The sequence below is a fragment of the Alexandromys fortis genome, unplaced genomic scaffold (assembly GCF_014885135.2).
Source record: "Alexandromys fortis isolate MF-2015 unplaced genomic scaffold, M_Fortis_MF-2015_v1.1 scaffold_66, whole genome shotgun sequence".
Lineage (NCBI taxonomy): Eukaryota > Metazoa > Chordata > Mammalia > Rodentia > Cricetidae > Alexandromys > Alexandromys fortis.
The window spans coordinates 433220-452214 of record NW_026067950.1 but is presented as its reverse complement, the minus strand read 5'-3'; the positions used below and the strand labels follow the sequence as shown (position 1 = coordinate 452214).

General features: G+C 36.3%; 1 protein-coding gene across 3 annotated transcripts in view; it reads right to left on the bottom strand.

The window, feature by feature from the left end:
- Positions 1 to 18995, bottom strand: part of Fgf14 (fibroblast growth factor 14) — a 465307-nt gene that overhangs the window by 79691 nt on the left and 366621 nt on the right. For 2 of the 3 annotated variants that reach the window (XM_050150394.1, XM_050150395.1), the window contains exons 2-3: positions 16506 to 16616; positions 15035 to 15138 (exon numbers count right to left, since the gene is read on the bottom strand). In XM_050150394.1, coding sequence (XP_050006351.1) covers positions 15035 to 15138; positions 16506 to 16616 — 215 coding nt within the window. The remainder of the gene's footprint in view (positions 1 to 15034; positions 15139 to 16505; positions 16617 to 18995) is intronic. The other variant, XM_050150396.1, reaches the window with a different exon arrangement.

Genomic DNA, 18995 nt, shown 5'->3' with positions numbered 1-18995 from the left:
TATATTCTTAACATTGGCAGTTTAACAATTTCTTATAATTCAGTGTCCAGTGAAGTATTTATTGGAGAAAAGAAGCTGGGCCCCAATCTTTTCTTGTCAAATGAGAAGAAATGCTTTAAAGCTTAAATGCCAGTTCAATTAATTCCAGTGTAAAGTGGATCCCTGCTGCTGTTTCAATTTGCTCATCCAAAAGAAGTGCTATTTCTGTTTTAAAAGGATTCTAGCTTTGTTTGAGATTATGAAATGATGTACAGTTCCCCTCATCCATTCTATTCAATTCGCTCAGAATTAATATAATTTTAAGTATGCATTTTGTTCCCTCATGCTTGTGTGCACCATAGAGAAACAATCCTTTATTTTGCACAATTTAATATTTGAAGACAACTTTTCGTTATTCTTCAATTATATTAAATGTTCATCTTAAGCATCAATTACTTTATTTCCTTCATGATTTTAATGTATTTATGAATGCCAATAATAATGAAAAGTATAGTTTTACGAGTGTATCGACCTTTATTAGATAAAGTAACCAAAGACTATTATTCAAATGATACCGAGAGGAAAGTGAGTATTTAAATATTTCTTGCAAAGTAGCAAATGCAGTATTTTGTACATGCATAATAAGCAAACAGCTATAACACAAAGGGAATTTTATGCACACAATAGGGCATTTTTATAGTGACTTAAGCATTTCTCTTACACCTTAATGATTGAAATCTGTCATCAGTCTTAAATGAAATCAAGAAGGTAAAGCTTAAGAGTTTAGCTCATTTTGTAAAGTGCTTGCCTAGCACACTTAAGGTTCTGGGTTTAAAGTCCAGCACTGCATAAACTGGGTGTGATGGTGCATGACTTTAATTCTAGGACTTAAAGGTATAGAAAGAGGATAAGCAGTTCCAGGTCATCCTCAGCTACATAGCAAGTTCAAGGATAGCTTGGACTATGTAAGACCATATCTCAAAAAATAAAGTGCAAATAAACCCTCAAAGAACATACACTTTTACAATGGTTAATAGTTATTCTAAGAACAGTTTGGAAGTTTTAATTTCCTTATTTATATAAAATGTGGACGGTACAATTGCATTGATTACTGAGACAATCATTTATTGGTTTTCTTACAAAAAAAGCCTGAATTTGTAACTAGAGGTTGTTTGTAATTTCAATTCAGAGGTTAATGAAAAAAGGTTCCTAGCCAGGCGATGGTGGCGCACACCTTTAATCCCAGCACTCAGGAGGCAGAGTCAGGAAAATCTCTTTGAGTTGGGCTCCCAAGCTACAGAGAAACCCTGTCTCAAAAAAAAAGTTTCCTTTAACTAGCATAATGATTAATTATATTTATTTTATTTATTGTATGAACCCTCTTAACTCAGAGAAGTTCAGACAATATGTGGAGGTACGCAAGTCCACCACACCAAGAATGAAATTGGGATCTCTGCTCTATGTGCACATCATATACAATGTGGACATGATGATTAAAAGACTATTAAATATTTCCTTACATAATATTTGTCTACTCAAAATACAAGGTAAACATGGCATCTAGGGATAGAGTTTACCAAGAGACTATATAAGAGGTCACTGATTTTACTAAGGTCATGGGCCTTGGGGCTTAACATACAACTATTATTCTGATAAATGAACAAAATATAAAGTAACTCCTAATGACATAATGCTAAACTTATAGATTAGTACATCACTCAACCTCCATCAGAAAAACTTTTTCCTTGCACTAAATGTTAAGTAACACAGGGACCCACAACTAAACAATGTTCAGAGAAGAGAGAGAGAGAGAGAGAGAGAGAGAGAGAGAGAGAGAGAGAGAGAGAGAAAGAAAGAGAGACTGACTGACTATGGAGAACTCCAAACACTGTTTCTGAAGTCTCGGGGAACTATGTAGAAAAGGAGGCAGAAAGATTATAAGAGCCAAAGATAGTAGATGACTACAAGGAAACAGAATCATCCAGACACAACAAGGCACATATAAACTTACAGAGACTGTGGTAGCATGCATAAACTTGAACAAGCTCGTGTGAGAAGAAATCCCAGCACAGAGCAAGAAAAGTGGACACAAATCCTCACCCATATCTAACCTGCTATTTGCAGTTGATAGCTGTTGGGAGAGGGAAAATCAGTTCTTCAATAGAGTAACACTGCTGTATCTATCAACCACACCCTTGTATTGCTATTTTTTTTAAGAAAAATAAAGTGATTGCCATGCAAACGTGTGTACTTGTTTGTGGTTTCGGCACTATCTAAAAGCTGCATGAAACAGAAGGCATGGCTATAATTCTAGTGATGAGAAGGTGAAGCTCTGGGGCTCGTGAATTAGCTAACTTACTCAAACAGTAACTATAAGGTTCAGTGAGAAGCCTTGTCTCAAAATTTAAGGTGAGTAATGATTGAGGAAGACACCAGACATTGATCCCTTGCTTCCACAAGCACATGTGAAGCATATATGAGCACATGCACACACACACACATACTGACGTACACACGACATGAAATGCAGTTCCAAATATTGAGATCAAATGTAATAATTAGAACCTTATTAGCATCTATCCTTACTGATATTTGACATAAGGACCTAATCCTATTTGCTTCAGAAATACCTTTGTGGCAAGACAAACTCTAGTCAACATAAAATTACAAATTGGCAGTATGCATTGGAGAACAGGACTCTGTCAGTGTCCAATATTCTCACGTATCCTGGCGTTATAAAATCTTCCAGGGACAGATTTCAACCCAATTGGATTTGTACTGATTCTCCCTGGTCTTGTTGGTAAAATCATTGTAAATCCTCATGACCTACTTGAAATTAATGTAACTTGGAGGGAAGGAATTTTTTACAAGACATTCAATCTATCATGAGTACTTTATAATTTCATATAATAACAAAAGTACAGAAATCTATAAAAGAGTGTACAATGCATGAAAAGAAAATCCTTACTTAATAATACATATAATCACATAGAGTTTAGGAATATCAATAACTACCCAGGCTAAGAAAGATGTTGGTTGTACAATATGCCTTCACAGACTTAAAATTAGATGAAATATAAAATTTATATTAGATGAAATATAAATATTTGTTGGAGATTTCAGTAGTCATTATAAGTTAACCATGGTCTTTGTTTTCATGTTGTAAATATTTCTAGTCACAGACCATGGATTGTTTTCTGAGTATATCTTTTCTTACACAGAACTGAAAACTCAAGTAACAGTTCTGATCTGATATGGAAACTTTTGATATGATTCCCTTGGTTGCAAGAGCTGGATTGTGAGGAAAATTGTTTTTTGGTATGGGCAAAAGCAAAATTCTAAAACGAACATGCATACCTTAATTTAAAAAATGTTTCTAAAATGCTAATGAGAATCTAGCCTTCTAGGAAGTTATGCTCCTTCTTCCAATGTAACATCTTGCCTTGATGTTGATAGCTCCTATTGATAATAGGTAGTTTTTCTGAGGCTGGGATGGTTTCAGGATTTTCTTAAAATAAGAAAATTATGGGGTTTTCTTTATCTACCAAGTCTTTTTATGAAAGATTTCTTTCTGTACCACATGATATTGTTTGATAACACCTTATCCAAATTTTGTCCTTCAAAGGTGAACTCAGTGTTCTCAGTCCCTGATGCTTCCTTGTCAACTGAGTTTTTGTAGTTTCTAGATTCTTTATTATCACCTAGTTGTATTCACAGCATCCTTACCATGAACAGATTAACTCAGAAACAACACCATCAGACACTACTTTTGATTCTCATTTGCTTTCCACCACATCTGCAGGTGATTCCGTCACTAAAATACTGGGTTTCTCAAAGTCATCTACGGAGGTTGGAAGAATCCAGTTCTTTCACATTACTGTTGGTGTTGGTATTCTGACCCTCTCTTATTGGCATCTGCAGTGATATATCTTTTACAAAATGTTTTCAGTTTATGTTACCATGAGTCACAGTCTATGGTTGCCTGTGACAGCTTTACTTGCCAACGTGGTACAACCTAGTGGCTACAGTAAAAATATCAGTAATTTTTTTTAATTTTATTTATTTTTATTGAGCTCTACATTTTTCTCTGCTCTCCTCCCTGCCTCTCCCCTCACCTTTAACCCTCTCCTAAGGTCTCCATACTCCCAATTTACTCAGGAGATCTTGTTTTTTTCTACTACCCATGTAGATTTGATCTATGTATATCTCTCTTAGGGTCCTCATTGTTGTCTATGTTCTCTGGGATTGTGATTTGTGGGCTCGTTTTCTTTGCTTTATATTTAAAAAACACTTATGAGTGAGTACATTTGATAATAGTCTTTCTGGGTCTGGGTTACCTCACTCACAATAGCTCCATCCATTTGACAGCATAACTCAGGGTGTTGTTAATTTTTTCTGCTGTGTAGTACCACATTTTCCTTATCCATTCTTCTTTTGAGGGGCATTTAGGTTGTTTACAGCTTCTGGCTATGTCTGATCTCCAAATTATACAAAGAACTCAAGAAATTGGTCATCAAAAGAACAAATAATCCAATTAAAAATGGAGTACAGACCTAAACAGAGAACTCTCAAGAGAGGAATCTAAAATGCCTGAAAGACACTTAAGGAAATGTTCAACATCAGTAGTCTTCAGAAAAACACAAATCAAAACAACTCTGAGATTCCATCTTACACCTGTAAGAATACCCAAGATCAAAAATACTGAAGACAACTTATGCTGGAAAGGATGTAGGGCAAAGGGAACACTCCTGCATTGCTGGTGGGAGTGCAAACTGGTACAGCCCCTTTGGATGTCAGTGTGGCGACTTCTCAGAAAATTAGGAAACAACCTTCCTCAAGACCCAGCAATACCACTTTTGGGTATATATCCAAAGGATGCTCAATCGTGCCACAAGGACATGTGCTCAACTATGTTCATAGCATCAATGTTTGTCACAGCCAGTAATTTTTTTGAATGGGTCTTAAAGCTTCTGTTCATTGCTCCTCCTATGGGAGAGAATATGGAAGAGGAGGTTCCTGTTTCTTGTGACCTCTTGGAAATGTTTAGACAACAGGTAGCATGAAACATAATCAAAATTATATGTATGCATGTGAGATGCCCAGTCTTGGCCCTTTCCTCCATAAGCTTGTCCCTGCCACCCGACAATTCATCCTCCTGGCTCTTCAGGAAGGGTCTGGCCTCTATAGTTTTTTGAAGAGGTAATGAAGTCAGTGACAGCCACTTTAATTTCCATTTCCAGGGAATGTGATAAAATGTCCACATATTTATCCCTCACAAGTATTTAATTTTGACTAAACGATTTCAGATTTGGGTTCAAATGTTTCTGTATGCATTTTACCTGCACTATACCCCCTTACCAAAAGAAATTGACCCTTCTATAATTCACTTTTAAAACTCATTGAGCTACTTCAAATGGCCACAGAGTTTGTACACTGCACTGTGGTTCAAACTCTAATTCAGTAGCAACCATCACTGCACCATGTGTGCTGTTTTTTTTTTAAAATAACTTGTTTTGTTTTCAAAGAATAACCAGAATCACTGTTCCATGCTGTAAAACAAATCCCAGTACTTAAACCACGTAGTTAACTAATTTTAGAGGTATTTCTAAGGAAAACAAACACATGTTAGAAATTATTGCACTTGGCTTCACTGGCAGTTCTCTAGCAAATATTCAAGATGGGTAAGCACCATTTGTAAAACTCATGTATATGAATATAATCTTTATTTGAGATTATAAAACATGTCCACACACTCATGCCTCAATGTAAGTGCTGGTATGGTTATCATCATTCCAATTTCCCTAAAATTTCAGATTTTCAAGTGGTACTGGAATATAATAAAAGAAAGTAAGAACACTGTCCATTCATCTTCATTAAACCAGAGTTTCTTCACCAAGGTCTGCTTCAATGTAGGAAAACAAGAAAATAGGCAGGCAGGATACCCACCAGTCTAACTGTACAGCTGATGAGAATTTGAACAGTTTTTTTCTCATGAACACAACAGATATGACAAAGTTTGCTGACCTAAGGAAATTCATTGTCACCATCCTGCCAGAACATAATCACAGTATTTGAAGATTATAAAAACTAGCAAATGTTGCCATCTTGTTGTAAAAAAGTCATTCAGAATTCTTAGGATCATTCAAAAGTTCCAAATAATTAATCCAATGCCAGTAGCACTGCCAGCCTTCATTCAGCCTGTTGAGCTGCTTGTTTTAAAATAAATTGCACATTTCCCAATCATTTGCTATTCTAATTGAAACATATTAACATAAAAATTACATCTACTAATGAGGCATCATATGGTGTTTCCATACACTAAGTCTGTTCATGTTTAAGTGAGTTTAAATGTGTCTGCCTCCTCAAACATTGATCTATTCTTGCCTCCTCAAACATTGATCTATTCTTTAGGAACAAATATTCAGAATTATTCTTTAATTCTTTTGAAAGTATGTAGTGCATTAAACAGAACCTGTGGTTCATCTTACTGCACAAAGAACACTAGTTCTGGCTTTATGCTACCAGGACACACCCATTGACTAGTCTTTCCTATCTCTATTTTGCCCTTGCCTCTAATAACCACTAGTCTAGTCTCAGTTTCTATGAAGTCACCTTTTTGAGGTTCGATATATGAGTGATATTATCTTGCATTTCTCTGCTCTCTCTCTCTCTCTCTCTCTCTCTCTCTCTCTCTCTCTCTCTCTCTCTCTTTCTCTCTCTCTCCCCCCCATGTGCCATGGGTGTGTAAAAGTTAGAAGTTAGCAGACAATCTTGAATGTTAAGTCCTTTTCTTTCACTGTATTTGAGACAGAATCTCTTGTTATTTGTTGCTCAGATACCAGGCTAGATGGCCCAGGAGCTTCTGGGAATTCTCTTCTCTGCCTCCTACCACATCATGGGATACTGGGTTTCCAGATGTATGCTACTGCTCCTGCCTGTATGCAGATTCAGGGGATAGGATCTCAGGTTCTCACACTTGTGCATCAAGCATCTTACACCAACATGTGCCTCATTTATTCTTTATTATCTCTTAGCAGGGGACATAATATTTTTCTAAAATCTATAAGTAAATTGCTGACACTATTTAGTTATAAGAGAAAATAATTTGAACAAGAGAAAACTGGTGTGAGGAGGACTGTTTAAGGTAGATAAGTTTGATTCCATGTTATAATAGATCCACAGGTGAAAGACTGATGAGTTAATTGTAGAAATTTGTATTAATAGAAAAGCCATCCATTTAAAAGCTGTGCTATTATACCCTCATGGATGGCATGTACAGTTAATTTATTACATGATATCAGTAAATGCTTCTCTCAGTATAAAAACCAATCCTCATCCTTTGTCAGGTTGGCCCCACCAGGTACTAGATGTACCAGCTTAAAAGTAAAGTCAAATAATATTTTTTGATTTGCCCACAGGGGAATTTCAGCTAAATAATGGCCAGGATCCGAGACAAATGATCAAATAAAATACATCTATCTTCTCAGAGGACAAAAACAGTGATTTCAAAGCTACAAGAGAATATCTTGTTCCCATCTGGTCTCTACTGTTATTGAAACAACAAATAGCCACAAATTATGAGTCCTTCACATGGATTGAGCATTGCCTAATAACTGTGACTCATCACTCTCTCTGTTTAATACTGTGGTTGGGTCTGAATACAGTATCTAACCTCAGATAATATTCCTACAGGCTATCATACAGCCTGCTCAGATGTGCATTGCGTTCCTTATTGCGTGAATTATTTTAGGATCAACAATAAACATTTAGTGCAACTCCAAACAGTTCAGGGCACTCCATAAACTTCTGAAATCTAGATAAATAATTCTGTCAAATTGCACAGTGCAAAGTGTACAGTACATGTTTAAAAAAACTGAAGGTTCTATGAGGCCACATTTTTATCATTTCTTTGCATCCAACTATATGCTAGGTGCAAGCTAGTTAACAGGCAATGTTTCAGTAAAACAAATGGGCACTGCTTTTTATAAAAAACTTTAAAAATCAGTAACAAGAGACAGAAAAACACATAGATGGATTTCTTAAAATTACCAAAGATATGATTTTTGCCTGTGTTTATCATAAAGTGCAGATAACAATAGTCAATTTGTTTTTTTTTTCCTTTTCCTTAAACCAATGGATATTTTGATGTGTTTGAAAACTATCATATTTTCATTTATCCTTATACCTTCAGTACATGCTCAATGGTATGACTACAATAAGTAAATAAATATAAATAAATAAATAATAAATTGATGGAGGAAGGTAGTTGGTTATTATAATAAACCAACTGCTTGGCCTCATAGCTTAGAACATAGGTGGGTGGAATAAACAGAATAGGATGCTGGGCAGAAGAGGAAGTGAGGTCAGACTCTGCTCTGCTTCCAGAGGGACCGGAGAGGCCATGCACTGCTCTCCCAGGCAGCTCCAATCCACAATGGACTTAGGCTAGAATCTTCCCAGTAAGCGCACCTTGGGGTGGTTACACACATTACTAGAAATGGGCTAGTCCAGGTGCGAGAATTAGCCTGTAAGGGCTAGAGTTCATGGGCCAAGCAGTTCTTAAATGAATACAGTTTGTGTGTTGTTATTTCGGGCATGAGCTAGCCAAGCGGCCGGAGTGTTGGGGACGCAGCCCCGCCGCTCATATTTCAAAAATAAATAAATAAATTAATTAATTAATTAATTAATTAATTAATTAATTTTTGGTGAATGAGCCAGCAAATGGACTAAACAATTCACACCAAGAATGTGGACTTAGCTTATATTTTAAGTGACTACACTAATTAAAATAATTTGTAAGTATTTTGTGTTTAACCTTTCTCAAATGATATTTTAGCTTGAGGTATGAGTAAGAAATTTGTAAAGATAGTGTATTACTTAGTTTTCTGCTGCTATGGTAGAATACCATGGGTAGAAGTTCCTTATAGAAGGAACTTCTTTGGGCTTATGGTTTCAGAGAGATGGTTCTGTCAGGATGGGGAAGCAGAGCAGGAGATGACAGGTATGCTAGAGCAGGATGCTGAGAGATCACATCCTCAGCCACAAGCAGGATGCAGAGAGCAAGCGAACTGGAAGTGACACAAGGCTCTCAGTTCTCAAAACACACTCCAGTGGTATACTCTACTTTCTCTAGCAAGGATTTACCACCTCCCCAAACACTGTCACCAACTGAAGATGAAGAGTTTAAGTACCATAGTTTACGGGGGATACATTTCTCATGCAAACTACCACAGAGGGTCCCTATGGAATCAAATCCTGTGGACACATGGAAATGGACTTTAGAAAACAGCCTGTCCCTAGTCATGCACCAGAAACCTAGTAATCACTCAGGGAAAGGAGAAGAAAGTTTCTTTCTCAACCCCAGAAATGAGATTTGGGTGGGGCTGCCCTGCTTAGCTATAAATAAGATTCAGTCTCATAGAAAATAAAGAGCTACAAAATCCAATTTATACTGCATCACTATTTAATTTTATTTTCATTTGCTTAAATCTGAAAAGCATTACCTTCAAAATCAACTCATTTTTGACACTGACAACATTGTTTGCTGTTACTCCAGTAGGTACCAGGAAGCTGAGATAGATACCTGATGTCATAAACTGAATTTCCTCTTAGGTTTTGCATGTGGTAGAGTCACAACGCTTGCAGGATTGTGAACTCACTGTTACTGATTTGAACTGTCTTTCTTCATTCTTTGTTTTAGAGCCGAGGGTAGCAATTTTTAGTTCTGTCCTCAGACTGAATGAAATAATCGCAACTATCTCTGTGGCCTTCCTTAAGAGCCGACTTATTTGGTTAATGAGAAAGTGAACACTACTTATAGACATTCTCTTGTCTTCACTTCACTGGACTTAGACCGAGGCATAAATCTACAGTTCACAGTCATTTGTCCATTTTCATCACCTTCAATGGCAAATAACAAAACGTGAAACATTAGAGTCACGGTAGGTTAGACATGATGAGGAACTGTGATTGCCAATGTGTTCTCCAGGCACCAGTTCTAGAAAGGCTCACAATACACATTCAGACTTGTGATTCTTAAAGCATGTGAATTTACTGAACTGGAGTATCATAATCAGTTGGGTCAATATTTTGAAGTCTGGACTTATATGAATCATTCTACACAAGTCTTACTGTGTTTGAAATTTGTGAAACACTGTGTGAATAACTGAGATTTTCTTCATGCACATCAGAATTGTTTCTATGAAAGCTCAAGTTATGAATTTAAATCAGCTGGCTCTTTTCTTTTTATCTAAAATGAAATCTGTGAATTAAGTAAAATATGCCAGAAAGTCTTCTTAATAAGTAAGATGGTTTACTAAGTTCTATCTCCTTTCTTCCTTTATTTAATGATTTCATTTCTAAATCTTTGTCACACTGAGCATAAATAAAAGGAAAAGAAACACCATCCATCACAGAATACTTCTGTCTTCACATGCTTCTATCAAGAAATTTATTATTAGAGAATTTCATGAATGTATATAATATAATTATATTCAACCACATTGCCATCTTTTGCACACTCTCAACTCTGGATGACTCACTTCTTTCCAAGCTATCTTCCACTACTACTTTCTTATATTTTTGTGTATAAAGTCATTGATTTTCATCAGGGCTGCTTTGTGAGGCTATATATACACTGCATATACACTACTAAGTAAAATGATTCTCTCTCTTCCATCAGTGACCAATCACCAACAGTTCCCAGTGAGGGATGGGCCCCCAGAAGTCCCTGCACTATCCATAATGAAATTTTGATGCATTGTAGATCACACTTTTTCCATCCTCCCACTCTTACATTCTTAATCCTCCTTCCACCTCTTCCCTGACATTGGATAGAGAGTAGTATGATGTAGACATTACATTTAAGAACAAGTATGCAGTGCCCACAGGGCCTAGAAAAGGGCACCAGAAATCCTAAAACTGGGGTCACAGATGCTTGTGAGCTCCATGTGAGTCCTCGGAATAAAACCCAGATCCTCTTCAAAAGCAGTAAGTGCTTTTATCTGCTGAGCCATCTCTCCAACCCCATTGGGATTGCTTAGTCTTACCCAACAAGAAGTAAGCTGTTTGGTAAAACGAATAAAACAAAACAAAACACCTGACTGCTTCCCTTAGCATAAGAGGTAGTTATTTTAACTAGCTCAAACAACATTTTTGTTAAGCAGTATTTTAACCTGTTTCATTCTTGTACAGAATATTTGCTGATTTTTGTTCTTTTGTTCTCTGACTTGAGAGTTTGTGTTCTATCTCCAAGCAAATCATTCATATAACATTAAACCCCTTGACACACATATCAAGTGACATACTGTCATCATTATGAGCACAATAGCTGTTGTTATATGAGAGATAAGTTTCCTTAGGTGATAACTTCTTCCAGTGCTGGGAATATGATCATTTCTATTTTAGTCAAGGCAGCATTTTTGTTCTCACAAGGTAGAACTATCATTATTGGACACACTAAATATCTTTATTTAGATAACAAGGGATTGCAAGAGTTTTCCTGAAACAGTGATGGAGGAAAGTCATTGGTTAATTATAATAAACCAACTGCTTGGCCTCATAGCTTAGAACATAGATGGGAGGAGTAAACAGAATAGAATTCTGGGCAGAAGAGGAAGTGAGGTCAGACTCTGCTCTGCTCCCAGAGAGACCCAACAGCTCTGCTCTCTGGAGCAGAGACACCAGGATGGACGTACGCTAGACTCTTCCCGGTAAGCGCACCTTGGGGTGCTTACACACATCATTAGAAATGGGCTAGTCCAGGTGCGAGAATTAGCCTGTAAGGGTTAGAGTTCATGGGCCAAGCAGTTCTTAAATGAATACAGTTTGTGTGTTGTTATTTCGGGCATGAGCTAGCCAAGCGGCCGGGGTGTTGGGGACGCAGCCCCGTCGCTCCTTATTTCAACAAAACAGAGAAATGTGTGCCTTGAGTTCACAACTGGTGTAAGGTCAAGGAACATAATATACTTGGAATGGCATATTTATTGCCTTCAATCCCCCAGAACAGATCTGTGATAAAAATAGGTTTCATATAATACACAAAAATGTGCCAAGTTAAATTTCCTTTTTAAAAGATTTAGTCGTGTGTGTGTGTGTGCGCACTGCAGTAGCAAACATGAAGTGAGCCAAAACAAGTGTGTTATATTAACTGAGCTCAGGTCCTCTGGAAGAGCAGTTACTGCTTTTAACCTTTGAGACAACTTGCCTATCCCTCAAATTGTTTCTTTCTGAGCTCAGTTTCAGTAAACTATCTGAAAGTGTAAAGTAGTGAATCAAATTATGAACAGATTCTGTTACTTTTGTCTACTTCAAGGATATATGGTCAACTTTTATGCAGTCTGAATATCAGTGTCTATTTTATTTAAATTAAATCATATTTTATTAATTATTCTTATTATATTAAAGGTTGCTAAGAGGATCAGGTAAATTAATTCATGACTGGAATACTGCACAGTGTATAAATACTACATAGTTATTATAATTTAATTTTTATTATAAAGCAGAATAATTTATACAACATGTCCTATATTATTATCTTAGTAGGTGCTTGGTAACTTACTATGCAATTAGTAATTATGAAATAACATTGTCTCTACTAAAATATTTAAAGTTCAAAATGTATTTAGTTTAAATCAATGGAGTATTTTAACTATGGGTAGGAGAAAAGACTTGAACTTGCACTGTGTTTTTCTCAAAGTCTTTTCCCAGAAGACAGGAATAATAACAGGTCCCACCCCTGACCAACCTGGGATAGGGAGATAGCTTTGGCTAGGAAATAGACTGAGTTCTTGGTACCAAAGATGGGAAGAAAAGAAAACAAAATCTGTAAGCCATCATAGGGGATATTCAGAAACTAACCACCCATAAAACCAGAAGAAGACAACGCATCAAGATCTTTGAATACTTAGGGGTACAAATACTGCTCCCCACAGCAAATTCATAAGTTTTGAATTATGAACAAGGAAGCCATATTTAAGATGGACTTGGAGTAGCTGCCTTGTTTTCAATGTTACTGTACTGGTACATTGCTCTAAACATACTAGAATTTGTTCTAGGCAAAAACTCATATTCAAGAGACATAATCTATCTTTAGAGAAGAATATATTACAATTATAATCTGACTAAAAATGAGCAATAATTAAAAGCACCACATATAGTAGCAAAAGAATAAAACAAACATACATGCTCTGATAATAGCATATGCATAAAGAGAACAATCATTCAGTAAAATTTGCAACAGAAAGGAAGAATTAGATGCTGTGGTTTCCAGCAAATATAGTGATATATTCAGATCATTGAAAGACATTATTTAGGTAAAAATAAACAAAAGTCACTGAACAAATGTCAAATCAGTAAAATTGAGTTGTATCTGAAATGAGTCATCTCTAGAAATGATCTCTTTTTGTATATGTTTTCCTAGATAAGTCATAGAAAATTCTGTCTTGATCTTACTCACAGCATGCTGCATATTCATCTCCTGCAGCAGTACACAATTTGCATAATGTAATACCTAGTTCTGAGCTTTGGAATACCCTTGGGTGATATTAGATAACAGGGACTCTGAGGCTACATTGCAGTTCCTTTTGACAGAGTTTCCAAAGTGCTGGAAAAATAGATTACCTGTTGTGTAAGGCTGAAGAGAATGTTTATTACATAATATATGTGCACAAAGTCATATGTTATTGATACATAAATATATGATATTATTATAAATAAATATTACAGTTGTTTGCTGATTATATTAATAACAACAAATGTTCTAAGAATTTATGTGAAAATGGACAGAAAACTCAGAGGAAAATATATTTTAAGACATTTCAATCTATTGATTTATGCTAAAGGAATAATGGGAAAAATACTCATGATAAAATATGTATTTCTTTGGCCAGCAATGGAACAAGATTCTAACTTATTATAGTCATGAGCTCATGAGCAAAGCATACCTGGTGGAAAATAAGTTAATGAAAAAAAAAAATCCAGTGGAGGCTATCTGAAAGAAAACTGTTCAGTTTCTGATAAATATAAAAAATTCCAGAAATTAATGCTTAGATTTGTGTGAGATATATACTTTATTAGTATAAATATTTTTTCTCTAAAATATTTCCATTATAGGATTTCCTATTAAAACAAATATAATTGTCCCTCTATATCCATTGGTTTAGTATATATACCTTCAAACTAGCCAAACATAGCATTATATAAAATCTTGTGTCTGTGCTGAACATATATAGATCTTTTTCACATGATTACTCCCTAAGAAATACATAAACAACAGCCCCCTTATTATTCACATTATATGATTATCTTCAAAAACATTAGTATGGTATACATGAGGAAATGCAGTCAACACACAAATTTCATAAAGATGACTTTGTGTTCCCAGATTGTAGTACCCACAGATCATGGAAGAACTGCCTACAGAGACTCATATTGTTTCCTTTTTAGAAATACAAGCTTTTGGGTTCCAAGAGACTGATGGGGAAAGAGGAGACACTGATCAAATAGAAGTAAATCCTAGTGGTCACCACATATATGATGAAAACAGTAAATATTTTTTATATTTTAAAATGGAAAGCACATTTAAGCACCACTTTAATCAAAACTATGCTGGTAAGATGGCAGGTCTATTAATAACCTTGACTAAATCTCCAGGTAGAAAAAGATTGACACAGCATATTGACCCAGATAAACATCCTGTTATTGAACTGAGTAAAAATAAATTAGTAAGAAAATATGTGTACCAATGGCACTTCATTTGAAAGTCTCCAAAAACAATTGCATATATAATCAGAAATAAAATGATCATACTAACAGCATCTTATTAAGTATATGAACTAGGTCATCTTTTAAAATGTAGCAAACACGTTTCAAGACGTAAGATTACTATTCCTTCAGATGTGCTCTTGTCACCAAACCAACTCCTGCAACCGCCCTATAAAGACCAAACCCCAAAGTCAAAGCGGCAGAGTTTATGCCCACTCGTCTTTAACTTCTATTGCTGCTTTTATTTTTCCAGCAACACACTGAGAGCCAATGTCATTGGCATGTCACTTACTGATGGGTAGAGGTAACCTTCTCCATTCATGGCTATGTACAACCCTGTCTTCACTCCCTGGATGGCAACGACACGCAGTCCCACTGGGATGAGGTTGAACAGTGCTGTTGAAGGAAAGGTCTTCTGTCACCATGCAGTAAAGCAAAGCATTTCAGCAACACTTTCCCTTCTCTTTCTGTCACTCAAAAAGTATCACATGTATTTGTTTTTCCAAGTTTCAACTAAAGAAATCTTGTTTTTCTTTATGATGAAGAAAGTACCATCATATAGAAAAATGAGCACCCCAGCTTTAACTTCTCCTTAGCTGGCTTGCCCACACCATTGTGAAGAGTTTGGAAGGCAGAATGGAATCAAGCCTGCAGTTTATGCTTCTACTATCAAAGTCTGACACTACTGGACTCAGGAAAAAAATCACCTATGGGTGTTCTCAAGGAACAGGATTTAAAAAGTGCAACTTGAAAGCTGACTGTTATTTTCAGTCTCATTCAACTCCTTAACTTGAGTTTATTTCTTATTAATGGGAATCTGCCTGGGAAGTACTCAGTTTTTGATATAAATGTGATGTGGGTTGTCCCTCTGTAGGCTGTGAATGTGTTTTATTATCATTGGTTAATAGAAAAAGCCGGTTTGGCCTATAGCATCACAGAATATAGCTAGGTGGAAAATCCAAACAGAGAGACAAGGAGAAATAAGGCAGAGCTGGAGAGATGCCAGCATCCACTAAAGGAGTAAGATGCCAGAACATTACTGGTAAGCCACCGGGAACATGGTGACACATGTATTATTAGAAATGAGTTAATACATGTGTAGAGCTAGCCAGTAAAAGTCTGAGTCATTCTCCAAACAATTATGATTAATATTAAGCCTACAAATGATTATTTCATAAGAGGCTGTGGGGACCAGTGGGAAGGAGAGAAACCGGTCAGGACAGAGAAAAGTCTCCAGCTACATAAATGTGTAAGGAAAATGTCTTAACTTTAGGCCTTTAACTCTTCTACAAAATGCATGTCTCTTGAAACTTGTGGCAATGTGATTTATTCTAAGGCTACTCTGTACGTAATTGCAAACTAAGACCGCAGCAAGTGTTGGCCTGGCTTTCTTCTCAGGGACATGCTGTACAGGATGGAGAAAGCTACATGCTCTTTTGCAATAATTACAAATTCCTTTTCCCCAGATCATAACATATCTGAATATTCTCTCTTTGAGAAGGATATTAACTTTTATACCAGTGCATTAGTGTGCCTAACTGTTATGTTTAGGAGACGAAAAGTAATGTTCTGGACATATCTGTAAAGAAGATACACTCAGTTTAACCCTAGAGTTGCCTCCTTCTGCATCAGTACCTTCATGCATGTGGTCTCAGTAAAATGATACGTGCATTTCTAGGCAACTAGAAACAAGCTAAGAGAACCCAGCATTGACAAATGCATCTCCCAAAGCCACTGAGTAGCAGACTCAGTGAGTCACTCACTGGAATTGGTGCTGTCATCCTTGGTCCCATCGAGAGCTCCATCGGGGTGCATCTGCAAGTAGTAGCCTTGCCTGCAATATAACCTGGTCACTATGCCCTTGAGCTGGGGATCTGAAAGGCAAACACAGGGTTCGTCAGCTTCACAATGCTGCAAGGAAATGTAGCTTTTCTCTTCTATTTTTAAAAATATTTCTTTTTCAGAAGAAGATATTTTGTAGAGTTTGTACATTGATATGTGTCAGACTTATCTGTGTCATGATATTCAGACCACATAAACCACCACAATTAAAGGAGTTATCATAATTAGCTTCAGGAAGAAAGGCTATTTTATGAAACTAGCTTGTGTGTTTATATTATTCATTAGACTGTTAAACTAATTAAATCACTAGTTTAATTATGATTTTAGACTGTAATTGTTATAAACTATTTCTGAGCAGTAGTTCAAGAGTTTTGACACAGAAACTTCATTAAAGGTTTTAAACAAAGTTTTCATTTATTTTTAAATTGACAGATTGAGAAATATGTATTTAAAAATTGTGTTAAAATGTGATATACATCCTTAATAAAATTCCCAGTTTGTATCCCCATCCCCAAGTTTGCATAGAAGGATATGTGGTGGTTATATATGATACACATGAGATTCTGACATTCCTCTTCTGAACTCAGAGTGAAGCTTAGGATCCTAAGGTTCAAAAAATACAGGAGGGGTAGACTTGACTCAGAGCTGAAGTGGGGGCTTTACCTAAGCATCACTCAGCACCAAAACAGAACAAAAGAATTACTAATCACCTAGGGATCAGCTGTAGGACAACAGCCTGGTTACGTTATAAAGGAAACAAGCAAGCTCTCCATTATACAGCTGGAAAGGACAGTCAACCGCTCCTGAGTCTTGCACTTTAGGCATGGAAGCAAAGGGAGGCGGGAGTTTGCTGTAGTAAAAAGGGGAAACCCTGTATTATAGATTTTCCGTTTAATGACCGAGAAAGGTGATTCATTGTTTCCTGAGAAGCTAGCTATATATAAGATAATAAATATTTGCATGTGGCTTTGCAAAGGTCACTCTCATTTTGGGAATTTATCTGATATAGGGCATGATAATTCTCACTTATGGCAACAGGCTTCTCTCCACAACAGCTGAATGGGTTATGCAAATTTGATCATGCTGTCCAAATTACAGGATGCTAGTAAACAATCCAACACAGTCTTTAGTAACTACAGACTAGCCAACAGACAAACAGAACAGCACACAGGCTAAACAGGCAAATTTGTACCCAAACAGAAATGCTAGGTTTTTGATTAGCTTTTTTTTTTCTTTTTGATTAGCTTTTGAGAAATGAAAAAAAAATTCCAATGACTATTTCTATGAATACAGCTGCAATGAGCACTTTGCCTTCATAGATGGGAAAATGAATTAGACATAAATAGCATTCTGGAAAGTGAGCCAACACTGAGGTTTATAACATGAGTGTGACAAGCTGTCAGAAGACAGGTGTGCTTAAAAGGCTAGGATTGTTAAAAGAGATAGCTAAGTGATTATTAGAGTAGTACTATGTATATGCCCTCTTACATAATAAATAATTTCTAAATCCCATTATCTCTCTCTCTCTCTCTCTCTCTCTCTCTCTCTCTCCCCTCCTCTCCAACCCCTCTCTTGTCTTTTTCATCATTTTATTCAGTTAGAGCTCCATCACATGTAATAATACTGCTTACACTCGAAATTGTCTTCCATTGCTGTTAATCCTTTCTAGAAATTCTCTCACAGATACAACCAGAGCCATGCTCTTCACATCAGATTCCTAGATAAGTCAATCCAGTAAGGTTGAAAATTAAGATAAACAGTTGTTTGAGTATTAGTTTTCATTTTTAATAAATTTTTTCATATAATGTATTCTAATCATGGTTCCCCTTCCCCAACTCCTACCAAAATCCCATAATTCTGAAATTTGCATTAGTTAAAAAGAATTACAACCACACATTCAGTTTTTTCAACACAGCATCTGTCCACTGCAGACCTGTCTCTAGAGTTAGGTGCGGTTTTTATGCTCTTCTTTGCAAGCTGGTAGCATGAAAAAGAGCATAAGCCAGGTGATGCATACCATTTAATCCCAGCACTCAGGAGGCAGAAGCAGGTGTATCTCTGTGAGTTTAAGGCCAGACTGCTCTACATAGTGAGTTTCAGGATAGCCACAGCTACACAGTGAAACCGTCTCAAAAACAATAAAACAAATGAAAACACAACTAAAAGCAGAGAAAAATTTCTTAACTTCTATGGAATCACACAGAAAATTTTATAGACTGGCAACTATTCTGTAAAAACCTGTGTTCTGATATCACTTGTTTTAAATTGATCTCACATTCTAGCCATTAGATCTCAGGAAGAGTCCATAGCCTCCCTCCCAGCTTCCCCAGCACTCACACAGTGAGCTCTTAGAAACCATACCTCATCTCAATTATGTGAGTGACAATAAAACACAAATCTTATTTTCTAGT